The sequence below is a fragment of the Talpa occidentalis genome, unplaced genomic scaffold (genome assembly GCF_014898055.3).
Source record: "Talpa occidentalis isolate TD23 unplaced genomic scaffold, MPIMG_talOcc4v2.1 talOcc4.8, whole genome shotgun sequence".
Classification (NCBI taxonomy): domain Eukaryota; kingdom Metazoa; phylum Chordata; class Mammalia; order Eulipotyphla; family Talpidae; genus Talpa; species Talpa occidentalis.
The window spans coordinates 30236930-30251876 of NW_023605194.1; the positions used below are offsets into that span (position 1 = coordinate 30236930).

At 42.8% G+C, this 14947-nt stretch overlaps 1 protein-coding gene across 3 annotated transcripts in view; it reads left to right on the forward strand.

Moving 5' to 3' along the window:
* The window catches only part of VSTM4 (V-set and transmembrane domain containing 4), a 78126-nt gene that overhangs the window by 45417 nt on the left and 17762 nt on the right, over positions 1-14947 (forward strand). For 2 of the 3 annotated variants that reach the window (XM_037497895.2, XM_037497896.2), the window contains 2 exons: positions 11192-11298; positions 12786-12847. In XM_037497895.2, the coding sequence (XP_037353792.1) occupies positions 11192-11298; positions 12786-12847 (169 nt within the window). Of the gene's footprint in view, positions 1-1334; positions 8911-11191; positions 11299-12785; positions 12848-14947 lie in introns of those variants that run through there. The other variant, XM_037497897.2, reaches the window with a different exon arrangement.

The following is a 14947-nucleotide window of genomic DNA, read 5'->3' on the forward strand; positions in this document are numbered from 1 at the left end:
AACCCAGCGCTCAACCGCTGCGCCACCGGGGAGGCCCTTAAGTGCTTACTTTAGAAGTAAGGAAAGACCTTAAATCAGCACTGTCAAGTCTTACATCAAGAAATTTGGAAAAGAAGAGTAAAATAAACCCATAGCAAAGAGAAGAAAAGACCAATAAATAATAAATAATAACAATAAAGATCAAACCAGGAAATTAGTGAAATTGAAAGTAGCAGAAAAATAAAGAAAATTAATGAAGCAAAAAGCTGGTTATAGGAAGCATTAATTTTTCTGATAAACCACTAGAGAAGAGGGTAAAAGTGTACAGAAAGGACAAAGAAAGTTTTATTTCCTATGATTATATGTGAATCAACAAATGGTATAAATTTCACTTGAAAAATGGATCTCACACCAGTGAGAATGGCACATATTAAAAAAACTAGCAACAACAAATGTTGGCGAGGGTGTGGAGAAAAAGGAACTCTTGTGTACTGTTGGTGGGAGTGCAAACTGGTCCAACCACTATGGAGAGCTGTGTGGAGATTTCTGGACCTACTAAACATAGAGCTTCCATATGATCCAGCAATTCCACTCCTAGGTATTTACCCAAAGGACACAGAAACATCCATTCCAAAGAACACCTGCACCCCTATGTTTATAGCAGCACTGTTTACAATAGCTAAGCTTTGGAAACAACCCAAATGCCCAAAAGTAGATGACTGGATCAAGAAGATGTGGTACATATACACCATGGAATATTACTCAGCATTCAAAAAAGATAAACACATGCAATTTGCAGCAACATGGATGGCACTGGAAGGGATCATGCTCAGCGAAATAAGCCAAAAAGAAAAAGAAAAATACCGGATGGTCTCACTCATAGCAGGAATCTAGAAAACTTAAATAAGGGACCAGGAAAATGAATATAAGAAAGTGAAAATCAAAATCAACAAAAAACTATGAACCAGAGACACTTTTTGGGGGTGGGGGGCGGGAGGGGAAGGATTGGGGTCAGAATGGGGCGTTTGCAATTGTATGGGGGAATATAAAAATAAAATTTAATATTTAAAAAAAAAAAAAAAGAAGTGCACAATTAAACCATAAAGCTTTGTTAAACCATAAGGTTTTGTTAAAAGATAGAAAGATAGATAAAGGTATAATATATTTCTTGACTGAAAAATAAAATTTCAACATTTCAAAAAAAAAAAAAAAATGGATTTGGACTTCTCTGGGGGATCCTGTTCGCTGTCCCAGCACTCCCTGTACTTGACTACTGTTGAACTTGGGACCCTTAGAAGTCCTGTTACTGATATCAGGGTGCAAAATTATCTTACTGAGGGTCTCTTGTCTACCAGGTACTGTTCTAGGAGCTTGGGAATAAGCAGTGAAGAAAAGAGAAGTCCTTGCATTGGTGGAACTTGCTGGGCAGTGGGTGCAAACTCACATGTCCCCAGCAGAGATATCTGAGATGTCTGACTATGGCTGAGTGAGATCAGCAATTCCTCTCCCGAGATGGCAACTATGAAACGTAATACAACTGACAAGAATGATTTTAGCACTCTGGAAATAGACCAAAGGCACATGCTAAACTGAGAAGCATTTGTACTTCTGGCTGAACTTCTGGTCAGAACAGTGGGGCTCTGTGGGGTCCTGGCCTTGGGCTGCTCTGACACTCTCCCCTCCCAGCTTGGTTGATGCAGAAGTTCTGGAGGGCCAGTTTACTTAGTGCGGCCGGATTCCTTCCCATGGGGTGCTTGGCTAGTGGACTGCTCCATCCTTGCCCCTGAACTCTGGCTTTGGCCTGAGTTGTTCTGTGCCCCTGCAGTCCAGGTAGTTCTGTTCCTGTTATGCCAGCAGTTCCCAGGCCCAGCCCCCTCAGCTGTGCTGAGGCAGTGGGCAGCTGGCCCTGGCGTCTCAAGCTGTGATAGGGACATATGTCCTTCTCTGTCCTCTGACCACTTCCTCCTAAGGGAGAATGGCAGAGAACATAGGAATAGGACCAGCGGCCAGAACCGGAAACCCTCAGGCATGGGAGGGATTTTCATGCTGGCGCCGAGGCTGCAATCACTGAGACCAGGCCTTGCCAAGTGACCGGAGCATAACCTGAAAGCCAGGGAAATCCATGCTTGCTAAGGAAAGTTCAGATGGAAGGAAAACAAACTCAGCTCACCCCTTAAGTCGGAAGTTGCCATCTCCTGGCGGGCTTTGCCCTGACCTTCAAAGTTGGGAGACTACAACTTCCCCTTGGCAAAATGCTCTACCCTGGAGGTAAAATTTGGGCCAAGTCTTGAAAGATAGTGAGAGTGCTCACAAGAAGAGGTAGAGGGAACAGCAGCGTCAGACGTGGGGTCAGAGAAGCAAAGTGGGTGGAAGGACTGGGGACTGAAGGAACTTGGGCCATGGGAGTGGTGGGGGGACCCTAGAGTTCAGCACTGTACAGCACAAAGGCGAGGCCAGACACAGCACAGAGGGTGACAGGGCCAGACACCAAGGGATGGCCATCGTCCTATGAACAACAGCAAAGTCACATTTTTATTATAGGCCATGTTCTGGTCACAGTGCCACATATGGGACACATGCCATCCTCTTCATTTTTTTTTTAAAGATTTATTTATTTATTTATACAAGCACTGGGTACAGCAGAAGCGCGGGAGGGTGAGAGGATTCACCAAAGCCAGAGCGGGGAGCAGAGCAGGCAGAAGGACCGAAGTACACTGCTGAGGGGAGCAGCAGGCGGCAGGAGAGGTCTGCGCGCCATGGGGACCCTCCTCCAGTGGCCGGGGAGCAGCCAGGGATAGAACCGGTGCTGCAGAGGCTGCGGGCAGCTTCGCAACCCAGCGCTCAACCGCTGTGCCACCAGGGAGGCCCATCATCCTCTTCATTTTTTGGTGTGCTCATGCACTGCCCTGGCAAAAGCATCAGGGGGTTTATTTCTAATCCTGATAAAAACCCTGCAAGGTACAAATTAGTCTCCCCAGTCAAAGAACAGGAATAAAACTGCCGTTATTAGATAAATATCTAGCTCTCGCTGCTGTTTGATTGCTGGTGACATAAAGCCAGGTCAGATGGTCTTAGCGCAAAAGGAACAGGCTGGCTCTTCTCACCAGGGATGCTGCAGTGGGTGAGCCTCAGGGTGACTCCAGGGGACTCAGGTCTACTCCTAGCCCTTCCCTGGACAGTGCTGCCTCCCTGACACATCCTCTGACTGGGCAGCTCTTCTCAGAAGGGAGAGGTGGCTTATGGGTGTGTTTATGCCTGGTCTCATGAAGCATTCATCTCTCCTCTTTTTTAAATTTTTATTTTAATTTTGGGATTACATTTTCATTCTTCCATATGTGCACATGTTTCATTCAGCTTCCACCAAACCACCTGTGCCTATATCTCCGCTGCCTTTTCCGCTCACCCCCTCCTCCCTTCCCACTATTTCTCTGGTAACTATTGAATTTGTTCACTATGTTTGAGATTTATTCCTGTTCTATTTTGCCTGTGTATGTTTCGTTATTTATATTCCACAGATGAGTGAAGCCATATGATATCTGTCTTTCACATTCTGACTTATTTCACTTAACATAATCACCTCGGGGTCCACCCATTGTAAGGGGACCCCTCTCATCTCTCTTTTTATCCAGCAACTACAACTGCACCTCAGTGTTAGTGGAACAGCCTGAGGATAAGATTTGTTGTGCGGGGGTGGGGTTAATGCCACCCAAACATGTGCCCTCAACACTGGTGGGGTGGTGGAGGCTGGGCAGGCCACTGCTGTTATGACCCAAGGCCAGGACACTGCATAGGATCCCCACTTATTAATGAAGCACCTCCTGATCTTATCAGTTTTCAGAGATTTTAAACTCAAAAACAAAACCTCCAGCCTGGGAAAACCCCTGCAGACTTCACGAAGCCAGCAGGGACTTTAAGGGAAGAGGATTGACAGTCAAGCATCAGCAGAACCTCTTGGGGGGTGCAAACCATTTATGATAAAAGGCCTTGGGCGCCTGTGGACAGGGAGATACCTCCTAAAGGAACATATTTTTTTTTTCTTATGCCATTTAGAATATGCATGCATCAAGTAGCCATCTATTTGGGATGGAAGCAACAGAGAATAAAACATGACCTCCAGGTTCTGCCAGTTCTCTCTAGGTGCACTGGGTCTGGCTTAGGTTGCAGAGACCTCTGCCTGGCTCCCTAGTCAAGGACGCTGAGAGCAGATTCCGTAATAACAATTATGGTGATAATACTGGTGAGATTATACTAGGTGACTCTGCTTGGTGCCCCCTACGTATCAGACATGGTTCCATATGCTTGACATGTATCCCTCATTTATGATATGATCATTTCAAGGGAGTCATTGTGAGTGGTGGTATCATTCATCCACCTTGAAAGTGAATCTCTGCAACTTTTAAGCAGCTCCTGCCCGTGGTAGTCACTAACCTCATGTATTCCAATGGCTGGCGAGGCCCATGGAGCACATTCAAAAGCCTAGAATGAAATGTTAGGCAATTTGCCCCATTTTCTTGAGTCCTTAGCCTTTACCGATGGCAGCAGGTCTGTAATTGTCAATGATGGTTGTTGCCTCCAAAGCTGTTGAGGCCAGTGTTCTGTCTTCAAGATTCCACACTTGATATTATTGGGTGTAGGTTATGGAGTGATAAATGTCCTGTGTGAAATCTTGGAAAAGGGACCCTAGAACTGCTTGGAAAGGACTTGATGACTCCCTCTGTGTATCTCATTGTCAGAACTGTGATATGGGGGTCAGTGGGAAGCATGTGGATGTTTCTGGAGGTTAAATGGGTCAACTGAAGCACTGGCTTTCAAAGATAATGTGGGGTAAGCGGGACTGGGGAGGAAAGGGCTCCAGGAAACAGGCCTGGGAGGGTGTTGGCAGCCAACACACCTTCCATAGCTCCACTCATCAAGGGTTTTCTGGGTTGGTTTCTTCTGCTTAACAAACACTTGGCATCCCTAGGGTCCCAGTTCAAAACCACAACAAATCCCTTTGTATCATGTGAAAGGTAGCTTGTGTCCAGGGAGGAGGAGTAGGACCTCAAGGAAGCATTTGTGTTCATAGTTCATGTGCTGAAATCACCACAAAGATTGACCAGGATCAAAGGAAACAGTATCTGGGGGATGCAGGTTGGGTGTATGCAAGCCCATCTGCTCACATGGTTAGCTCCATCTCAGGTATCCCCCAGAGAGAGGTGGATAATACGGGGCCATTTGATGGAGGGATGGGGACTGTTGCACAGCATTTGGTGCTGTGATTTAATAGCAGGGGCTCTGAACTCACTCAGTTATGCAAGCAAGATGGGGCTGGATCTATGATACTCCTTGTAATTAGGTTCTTTTGTGGGATCAGCTCAGTTTATGTTAGTTTTTTTCTACTCCCACGACTTTAAGCTCTAGAGTGGAGAGGTTGAATTTCCTCCATTTTGGCAGCTGACATTACTTATTCCAGACAATTTTCAGGAACAGGAATATGCTCTTCTCCTCTGCTCACGGTTTGGGCACCAGCCTCGCTCTTGCCACCAACCCCAGCACTGAGTTCATTACTTTTCCTCCTTCTTGCTGGGTTTGAGCAGCTGCAACTGGGAGCTCCCAGAAGCTCTCACCCTGAATTTAATACAAACACAAAATGCAGTAGAATGCTGATATCGCCTTCCAGCACCTTCTCTTTGGGGACCTGATTCAAGCCTAGTGCAGCTATTGTGGATCTGGCTTGATCGGCCCTTTTCCTGCCCTAGTTTTCTTGTTCTGTTATCTGGGTTGGACCCAGAATCCTTGCTTCTGGGCCAAGAAGGGAAGCTGACCTGGATCTGCTCCCATGTCTCCTGCCTGGCCTCTCTGCAGCTTTATTTTCCCTTTGGGAGTTGGGGGGTGGTGGCGGCTAGATTATGGATATCAAATATATTTTGTACTTGATATAAAATGTATATCTTATGTACATATATAAGATACAAGCCCTGCACATGATAGAGACAAACATAGCTACTACTAACTTTAGTTTCTGCAATATATGGTTGTTCACTATTTGTTCAATGGCTGACAAAATCCAGATTGCCTGTCTTACCTGGTGTCCTGGGACAGCCACCTGTTGCTCAAGGTGCAACTTCTCTCTCCTCTTACCTGCCTGGTCTGTGCTGTGCTGCTACTGGTATAGCACTGCTGTGTCTGTGTCAATAGAGGGCATGATGGGCTGTCTTGGGCAGAAAGATTTTCTGATCAAGATTTTAATTGAAACTTGCAGCCCTCCCCTCAGGGCCAAGACATGGAACCATAAAATACTCAAATGGCAACCCCATTCTCAATAGGTAGCACCATGAAATGCCCTGCAGTGCACCCTACATGGAGATTAGGGTCAATGTTACTTAGTGATGTCATGCCCCATCTAATTTAGCCAAAGCTGTCTCATCTGCTCTCACAATAATCCTGTGAAATAGGTAGCAAGGGCACATCTTCCCACTTTTCAGGGTGTGAGTGAGGGTCAGGGAAGTGAGTTAATTATGCAGGATCATCTCACTAGTCTCATGGAACCAGCTCTCGTGCAGGTTTTCTGCCCCTTTCCTGTGCCCATTCACTAAATCCAGCCTTTGTGGGAAAGAGACTTCAATGAGATGCAGCCAAGTTGAACCTTGTACATGCTGCAGCAAACACCACACCCTTGTAGGAGCCAGAAAGACAACTCTGTTCCCCACAAATAGCACTTTGCTCCAATCACACAGCTCTAATTTAGATGAGATTCTGGCCAGTTTTCTATCTTTCTTGGTTTGACTGGCTCCAGAAGAGTGTACTCCCTTGTGTGAGAGACAAAACATAGTCTTGTCCAAACCAAAAAGTAGAATAATTTGTTACTAAATCATAAAGTGGACTTTTGTTATCAAAAATTCTTACCAGCCCTGATGATTCAATAGGAGATATAAGATCCTAGGAGAAAAAAAAATATCACCCATTGTATACCATTGTCACGAACCAACATGCATGCATTCTCATGTTGCAGTATGAATTAGAGCTAAACTTAGTTTAGTGTATTTTTACTGTTTTGAGGGGGAAATGGTGACAAGAAAGCAGAACTTTTTCACCTTACTGAAAGCCCTGGGCATAATGGCATAAATTCATACAAGTGATGTCCCAAAACTCTCATTTGTATTAGTTTATATTTGATTCCCTATGCTTATTTATTTGTATTTTATCCATGTATTAAAGATCTAAAGAATTAAATTCAAGAAAATAGAAGAGGAAGGAGAAATGTTATTTGATTCTGCAAGGATGTGGCCACGGAAGGAAGGCAATCAAATTCAGAAGGTGTTAAATAGCTTTCAAATGATCTTCCTCTGTGAACCAGTATTTCCAGTGCTAAGAATCCAACCAAAAAACAAAGTATAAGAATGGAAAACCATGAGGCACTAATATATGTATATCAATATTATTTATATATCAAACTGGGAAACAGGTTCAATTCAGATGTCAGGGAATGGCTATGTGAACACTGTCATGTCTTTTCACTGGAATGGGATGAAAATGTAACTCTGGAAAATGCAGATGAGGTAAAAAGAAGGGTGCAAAGTTGAAAAACATAAAACTAACATAAGAACCAAGAAGAATCAGATTTTATGCTCTCTCTCTCTCTCTCACACACACACACACACACACACACACACACACAACCCACCAACCCTCACATGGGTTTTTATAGCAGCTTTATTTATTACAGCAGTTTTATCACCAAAACTTGTAATCAGCCAACATTTTTCAATAGGTGAATGAATAAGTAAGCTCTGATGCATAGTCTGCACCAAGAATGGACTATTATTCAGAGTTAAAAGCAATGAGCTGTCAAGCCATGAAAGACATGGAGGAAATTCCAGTGCACAGTACAAAGTGAAAGAAGCTAGTCTGAGAAGGCTGCACACTGTGTGATTCCAATTATATGACATTCTGGAAAGGGCAAAACCATGGAGACAGTACAAAGATCAATGGTTGGCAGGGGTTAGGGAGTGGGAGGAATCAATAGGTAAAAAGGACAGAAGATTTTTAAGGCAGTTAAACTATTTTGCATGATAACATTGGTAGATTCATTATATATTTGTCCAAACACAGAGAATATGCAACACCAATAGAGAACCCGAATGTAAACCATGGATTTATGGTGATAATGATGTGTCAGTGTAAGTTTCATCACTTATAGCAAATGTACTACTCTGGTGAGGCATATTGATAATGCGGAGACTGCATGTAAGAGGGTGGGGGGTGTATGGGAAACCTCTGTACCTTTGTTCAATTTAGCTATGAACCTAAAACTTCTCTAAAAAGTCAAGTATTAAAAATAAAACAAGGAAGAGGGGAAAAGCTGGAAATATTTAAGAAGGTTGTGTTTTGGTTATGATAGACTTATTTTCTTTTGTTTTCATGTCTGCAATTACTATTGAAAACATGAACATGCATTAATTTATAATGAAAAGAAAATAAACATTTCAAGATCTTAAAAAGATACAAAATGAAGCTGTCCATATGGTTGTATATTTAAGCAATTCTGAATTTCATATCCCTTAATTTTTTCTTAGTGGTCAGAGTTTTGTAAACTCACATTCCTTCTGACTATTTGTGAATTTACACAGTTGACCCTTTAACACTATGGCCAGTTAGAATTTTTGTTCTCAATGAAAATAAGCCATCATTGGGGAATCTCAGTGGGAACTGTGATCTTAGAGTTTTTCCCACATTATGTGATTTGATCTTCATTTATTTGTTTTTAAAACTCTAAGACTATTAGAATGGCCTATTTTCTTTTATTAAATATTTGTAAGTATTTATTTGTGTTTAATTTACTACTTTTCTTTCTTTTTTTTTTTTAAAAGATTTATTTATTTATTTATACATGCACTGGGTACAGTCAGAAGCGCGGGAGGGTGAGCGAGTTCACCAGAGCCAGAGCGGGGAGCAGAGCAGGCAGAAGGACCGAAGTACACTGCTGAGGGGAGCAGCGGGCGGCAGGAGAGGTCTGCGTGCCATGTGGGACCCTCCTCCGTTGGCCGGGGAGCAGCCGGGGATCGAACCCGTGCTGCAGAGGCTGCGGGCAGCTTCGCAACCCAGCGCTCAACCGCTGCACCAATGGGGAGGCCCCTAATTTACTGCTTTTCAAAGATTATGCAATCATATGGTTTAATGATTAAAATTTGAAAGTCAATTTAAAATATGAGTATATATACATGTGCATACATGTATTTATCGTGTGCATATATGTATTTATCATATGCATATATGTATTTATCACAATATATGTGCACATGTATGTATACACAGCCTGTGTCTATATGTACATCCATGTGCTTGTATATATACTACATATAAGTGTGTGTGTGTATATATATATAGTACATATGGGCATATATATGTGCATATGTAGTATATATGTGTACTCGGGTGTATGTATACTGTATAATGGCATATGTATGTATATGTAGTATAATATGTATATACAGTGAGAATTTCTGTTCAGAATCCCATCTGTTTAGTTCCTTGGCACTCTCATTCTGAGAAACCACTATTTTATAATTTTTGTGAATATTTTCAGGTTTTTTATGCATGTGCATGTAAATACTAGCATATATTCTTATTTTCCCCAATTTTTATATAAAAAGTGGCACATTTTTTTACATTGTCCAACACTTAGTTTTTTCACTTAGCAATGTATTTTTCTTTATCAATATATAAATAGCATCATTCCTCTTTACAGTTACAGGACCCCAGGTGTCTATTTGTGAATTCACCATAATTTCCTTAACCAGTCCCCTGCTGATGAATAGTTGGGTGGTTTCCAGTATGTTGCTATTGCCAACACTGTAGTGATGAAGCTTATACATATATTTCATACATAGGCAAGTAGATCCACAGAATAAATGCCCAGATGTGAAATTGCCAGGTCAAAAAGGATAAGCCTCTGTGATTCTGACCATCCGAGTTATTCTGATTGCCAGGCTGTCTCCAGAGAGAAGGGGTTGCCCTCCTACCAGCAATACTTCTGAGTGCCCAAATCCCCCACACTCTTGCCAAAAGAGTACTTTGCCTCAGATGTAATTGTCATTCTGATTTGTGGAAAAAGGATTGGATTCCTTTCACAAGGGATTTTTAGCATGTTTTCATAGGTAAGAGCCCTTCCTCTTGTGTGAAAACTGTTTACTACCTTCATTTTGATTATACATATTTGATTATTTGATAGTCACATTCATATGGATTGCTAGAAATCCATTATGAATTAGAGACATAACTTCTCTCAGTAACTGTACTTACCTGGCTAGAACATGTGCCTGAGGATAAGAGATTCTAAATGGGGCTCCCCTCTGGGCTGCCTGAATCAATAGTATGCACTTGAAATAAGACCGATGGTTGTTCAAGAGAGTGTGTGGACTCCATCCCATGTGGCATCAAGGTCAGGTTCGGCTTTCATGTTGGGCTGCTTACTCACGGTGTCACTTAGAGCAGGTCATTTAGCTTCTTGAAGTCTTGGTTTTCTTACCTGTATCATAAGGCTAATGAGTCCCCCACTGTGGGTTATCATGGATAACACATAGGAAGAATCTGGTACCACAGTGATTACATGGGGTCAGATAATTGTAAACACTCACGGTACTCCTCAGGGTGAACTCACAGAGTTTTCACTAAATAAAGGTATAGGTGCAGCAGGAGAGAAGATATGCGCCATCATGGCGAATCCCAGAGACTTTTGGGCTCAGCTCCCGAAGGTCTTTTCTTACTTGCACAGGACATGCTTTATTTTCAGATTGTGAGCCCCAAGGATACATACAAGAAATCTTGGCTTTAGGGGATTTCAAGTAGAAGTATCTAGTGATATCTTAATAATTACTATTGATGTATCCAAGCCAGACTGTGTAAATGATGAGCCAGGTGTAATCCACTAATCTGTGCATCCCTAAACAATGCAGACATGCTGGCCCTGCATCTCCAGGGACTTTTTTTTTTTTTGACATTTAAACAGCACATTGTAAATGACTGACTAGCTCACTTCACCGTTCTTACCTTAACTGAGGATCAGTACCAGACTCCAGACATCCCTGGAGATAAGCATAGAGTGATCTCTGTCCAGTTGTAAGATGACCCTGTCTTACACAGGTACATAGGCAGCACCCAGAAACTCCTACTTCCTTTCTCTTCCCTGGAACAAACCTGCCTTTTGCTTTACCAGGACATTTTTCTTCTACAGCTCAGGGGAGACTGTCACCAGTGTGACCAGCTTGGCCCCACTGCAGCCCAAGAAGGGTAAGAGGCGGAAGGAGAAGACTGACATTCCTCCCGCGGTTCCTGCCAAAGGTAGGAAGCTAGCTCATGTGGAAATCACCACGAATGATCTAGAAGTAGTTCTGAGATTTGATGTGGGTTCAGGACAGGAGGAATAGCAGGTGGAGGACATGGCATCCAGTGTTTATACCATCTGGAGACCAATCTCCCCTCCCCACCCTGCCCAGATTCTGGTCATGACTGAGCTCTGTCTTGGGGTGGGGCTGAGGATGGTGCCATTGCGCACATGCTTTAACAGGGGTGGGGGCAGCATCCACAGGCTGGTTCCACAGTGTATGTCACTTCGAACCACTAAAACACTCTGTGAGTAATAGGTGGGGCCAGGGATGGTATCAGCATCTTCTTGGTTCACTCAAGGGAAGGAAGATTCTCTGAGTTTTCTGAAGATGCTAAGCAAGTATATAATGTATTTTGGATGGGTCCAGGGGATAAAGAGAGGGCTATTCCTCAGTTCTGATTATGACTTAGAGCAACATAATGAGGAAGATGGGCATTTTGAGTAGAAATAATCGCACATGTCTTAGAAGAACTAAATTTCTAATATAACTATAATATATAATATAAGTTTATAATATAACTATAATATGACTGGTTTCTAATATAACTATAGATAATTTAGGAGAATTCATATCTCAAAGAATTTGAGATATGGTTGGTAGTATGAGGATTACCCAGGTGAACAATTTATTCACAACATAAAGATGCACTTTGTCTCTCAACTGGGGCTTCACAGGAGGTAGCCTTGGGGATCCTTCGAGGCTGTGGTGAAAGCCAGTGGTGCTGAGGCTGAATGCACATTGGGTAGACAGAGGGGTGGAAGGCCTGAGTTCTGGGAAGCAAGGGAAGCAAAGTTGTGGGAGGCAGCAGAGAGCCCCTGCTCTGGGCCAGGTGTTTCACTGCTACATTGTCTCATCCAGTTATAGTAGCTAGTACCCTGCCTGCCTGAAGATGAAAAGGAGACTCAGAGATAAATGATAGAGCCTGCCTTTGAAGTGAGGGCTGCTGGGCTTCTAAGGTCAAGTTCAAGTCCCATGTCACCTAGATACCAGTTACACGATGGTTGGGAAGAACCTGGGTTTCTGTTTATCAGGGATAATAAAATCCTCCCTGACAACCTCATAGAGCTGTTGTGAGGATCAAAATTCATTCTCATCAGTGTTGGTGTGCAGATGGGAAGAAACTGCAGGCAAGGCCCCAATCTCAGCCTCTACCAAGCACCCCTGTTTCTCACCCGCCTGCCTGACTCGTTGTAGCTGGCAGTGTTTACTGCAGAGCTGTTTTGTTGACCTTGTTGAGGGGAAATGATGACATTTCCAAAGAACAGGTGAGGGCTGCCCCCACCAAGGGGCACAGCCTGGTACCTAGATCAGAAACTGGCGTTCTTCCTTGTGGGCGGGTCAGGTCCATGAATCTCCTCAAGTCTGTTTTGATGCTTGTGATTTGTGGGCATGAGAGTCTGGGATGGAATTGTAAGCTGACCCCTTGACATGCTTCCACAGCTCCCATTGCCACCTCGTTCCACAAACCCAAGCTGCTGAAACCTCAAAGGAAAGTCACTCTGGTAAGTAACATACTCTGTGTTGTTGTCATCCCCTCCAGCCATAAACATGCTTCAGGGTCCAAGTAGCATCTTTATTGATGCAAAACATCCTGAAAAGTTCCTGGTGCTTTTGTTCCTGAGCAAAGGGATTCTCTTTTCTTTGGTCAGCTTTTGAGCCAGCTCATCTCCATACTTAGCTCCCAGAGTAGTTTTTTTTTTTTTTTTTTAATCCAAGTGGAATTTTTTTCATTTATAAATGCTAAGATTAAAGTCACCCTCCGGAATTTATAAATTAGAAAGTGGACCTGCTTGTATAAAGTTACCTGATAACCACTCTAATGGGAACTCCTGAGGGATCTTTCTCCTGCATGGCCTTGACACTTTTGAAGAGTAGCCACCAGTTAAGTTATAGAATATTCTTGATTTGGGTTTTTCTGATTATTGAAAACAAGGATATGGGTTTGGGGGAATGTCAGCACAGAGGTGCATCGTATCAAGAGCATGTATCATATCAAGATGCATCATATCAAGAGCATGATGTCAGCATGTCCTGTTAACCTCAGTCACATGTTTAGGTGGTGTATGCAAGCTTCTTCAGTATTAGTCACTCTTTTTCCTTCCCACACTCTGCTTGTTAGAAGCCAGTCACTAAATCCATTTCTACTCAAGGGAAAGAGAGTTAAACTCCACCTCCTGAAAGGAGGTGTATCAAAGAATTTGGAGCCATTTGTTGAAACCACTCCAGTAATTAATACATATTTTAGGGGAGATACATCAACTCTATGCAAATGTGCTTCAACTTTTACCCACAAATTTAGCACTCATCAGTGAATTCTGCTTGCAGCAGTTGTTACTATGGTATATTAATGGTGATTTACTATTTTCCTTAATCCTTCCACATAACTATTTGATATTTTTCTGTAAGAAAGAGCTGAACCCCTGATTTATTTGTTCACCAATTTCTTTATATCAGTACAGGTGCATGGATATTGAATTTTTTTTGTTTTGTTTTGGACCATGTCATTATTTATTTTGTTGCTAATATTGTTTAGCAGTTGGGTATTTGAGCAAGAGAGAGATTCTGACAAACATATTCTAAAATGTGTGCATACTGCAAAGGACCAAGATAATTTTGAAGAAGTACAAAGTGGGAAATTTATATACCAATTTTCAAGATTTACCTTAGAGCCACAGTAATTAATCAAGTATGGTATTAGCACGAGAACAGATAAAGAGACCTAAGGAGCAGAATAAAGAGCTCTAAACAAATTTACATAGGTGTTTTCATTTGATTTTTAACAAAAGTAACAATGCAGTCCAGTCAATGTATGTGTAGTTCAATATGAGGCGATGGGTCTGGTGAACATTCGTATGAAACCCAACAATCTATAACCCCTGTTCACATCACACACGAAAATTAGAGAAGGGTCATAGACTGAAGTATAAAAAGTACAAATAAAGCTTCTAAAGAGAGCTTATCTCCCTAACTTTGGGCTAGGCAAAGACACAGAAAGTACCAACCATATATATACGTGCATATGCACATATATACATATATATATGTGTATGTGTGTGTGTGTGCTATATATAGGTGATTTTTTCCATGCTGTCCAAATTCTCACGGTAAGTCCCCCCACCCCAGATTTGCATGTGAGGACATACAAGCACTCCATTTAAGAAAAGTGAGTTTCAATAATCCAAAGTGGGTAGTTTCCATCTCCCCTGGAGCCAGTGCTGCTGCTGGTGCATGCCCCTTGCTTTCGCTAGTGCTTGGCCTGGTGGGCCCCACCTCTCATTTCCCCATTAAAGAAATTGCTTGTACACCTATCACCTATTGGGTACAAAATGCTGCCTTAAGCAATTTTGGGTCCCTTAAAGATAGGATTCAACAGCGTTTACAACAATAAGTCTGCCCTCATTGCAAGTTTTGTGTGCTGTTTTGTTTGTGTGATTGTTTGAGCTGCCTGCCCCTCCCTCCTTGCCCAGTACTATTTTACCCTGTAGGGGTCATCAGTCCTGTCTGCCCACCGCTGGGCTTAGCAGCCTCTCCCTGATCTTACCAGCCCTGGCTCAGATGGGACCTCCAGGCAGCCACACTCAGCAGAGGGAGGGCAAGGGCTT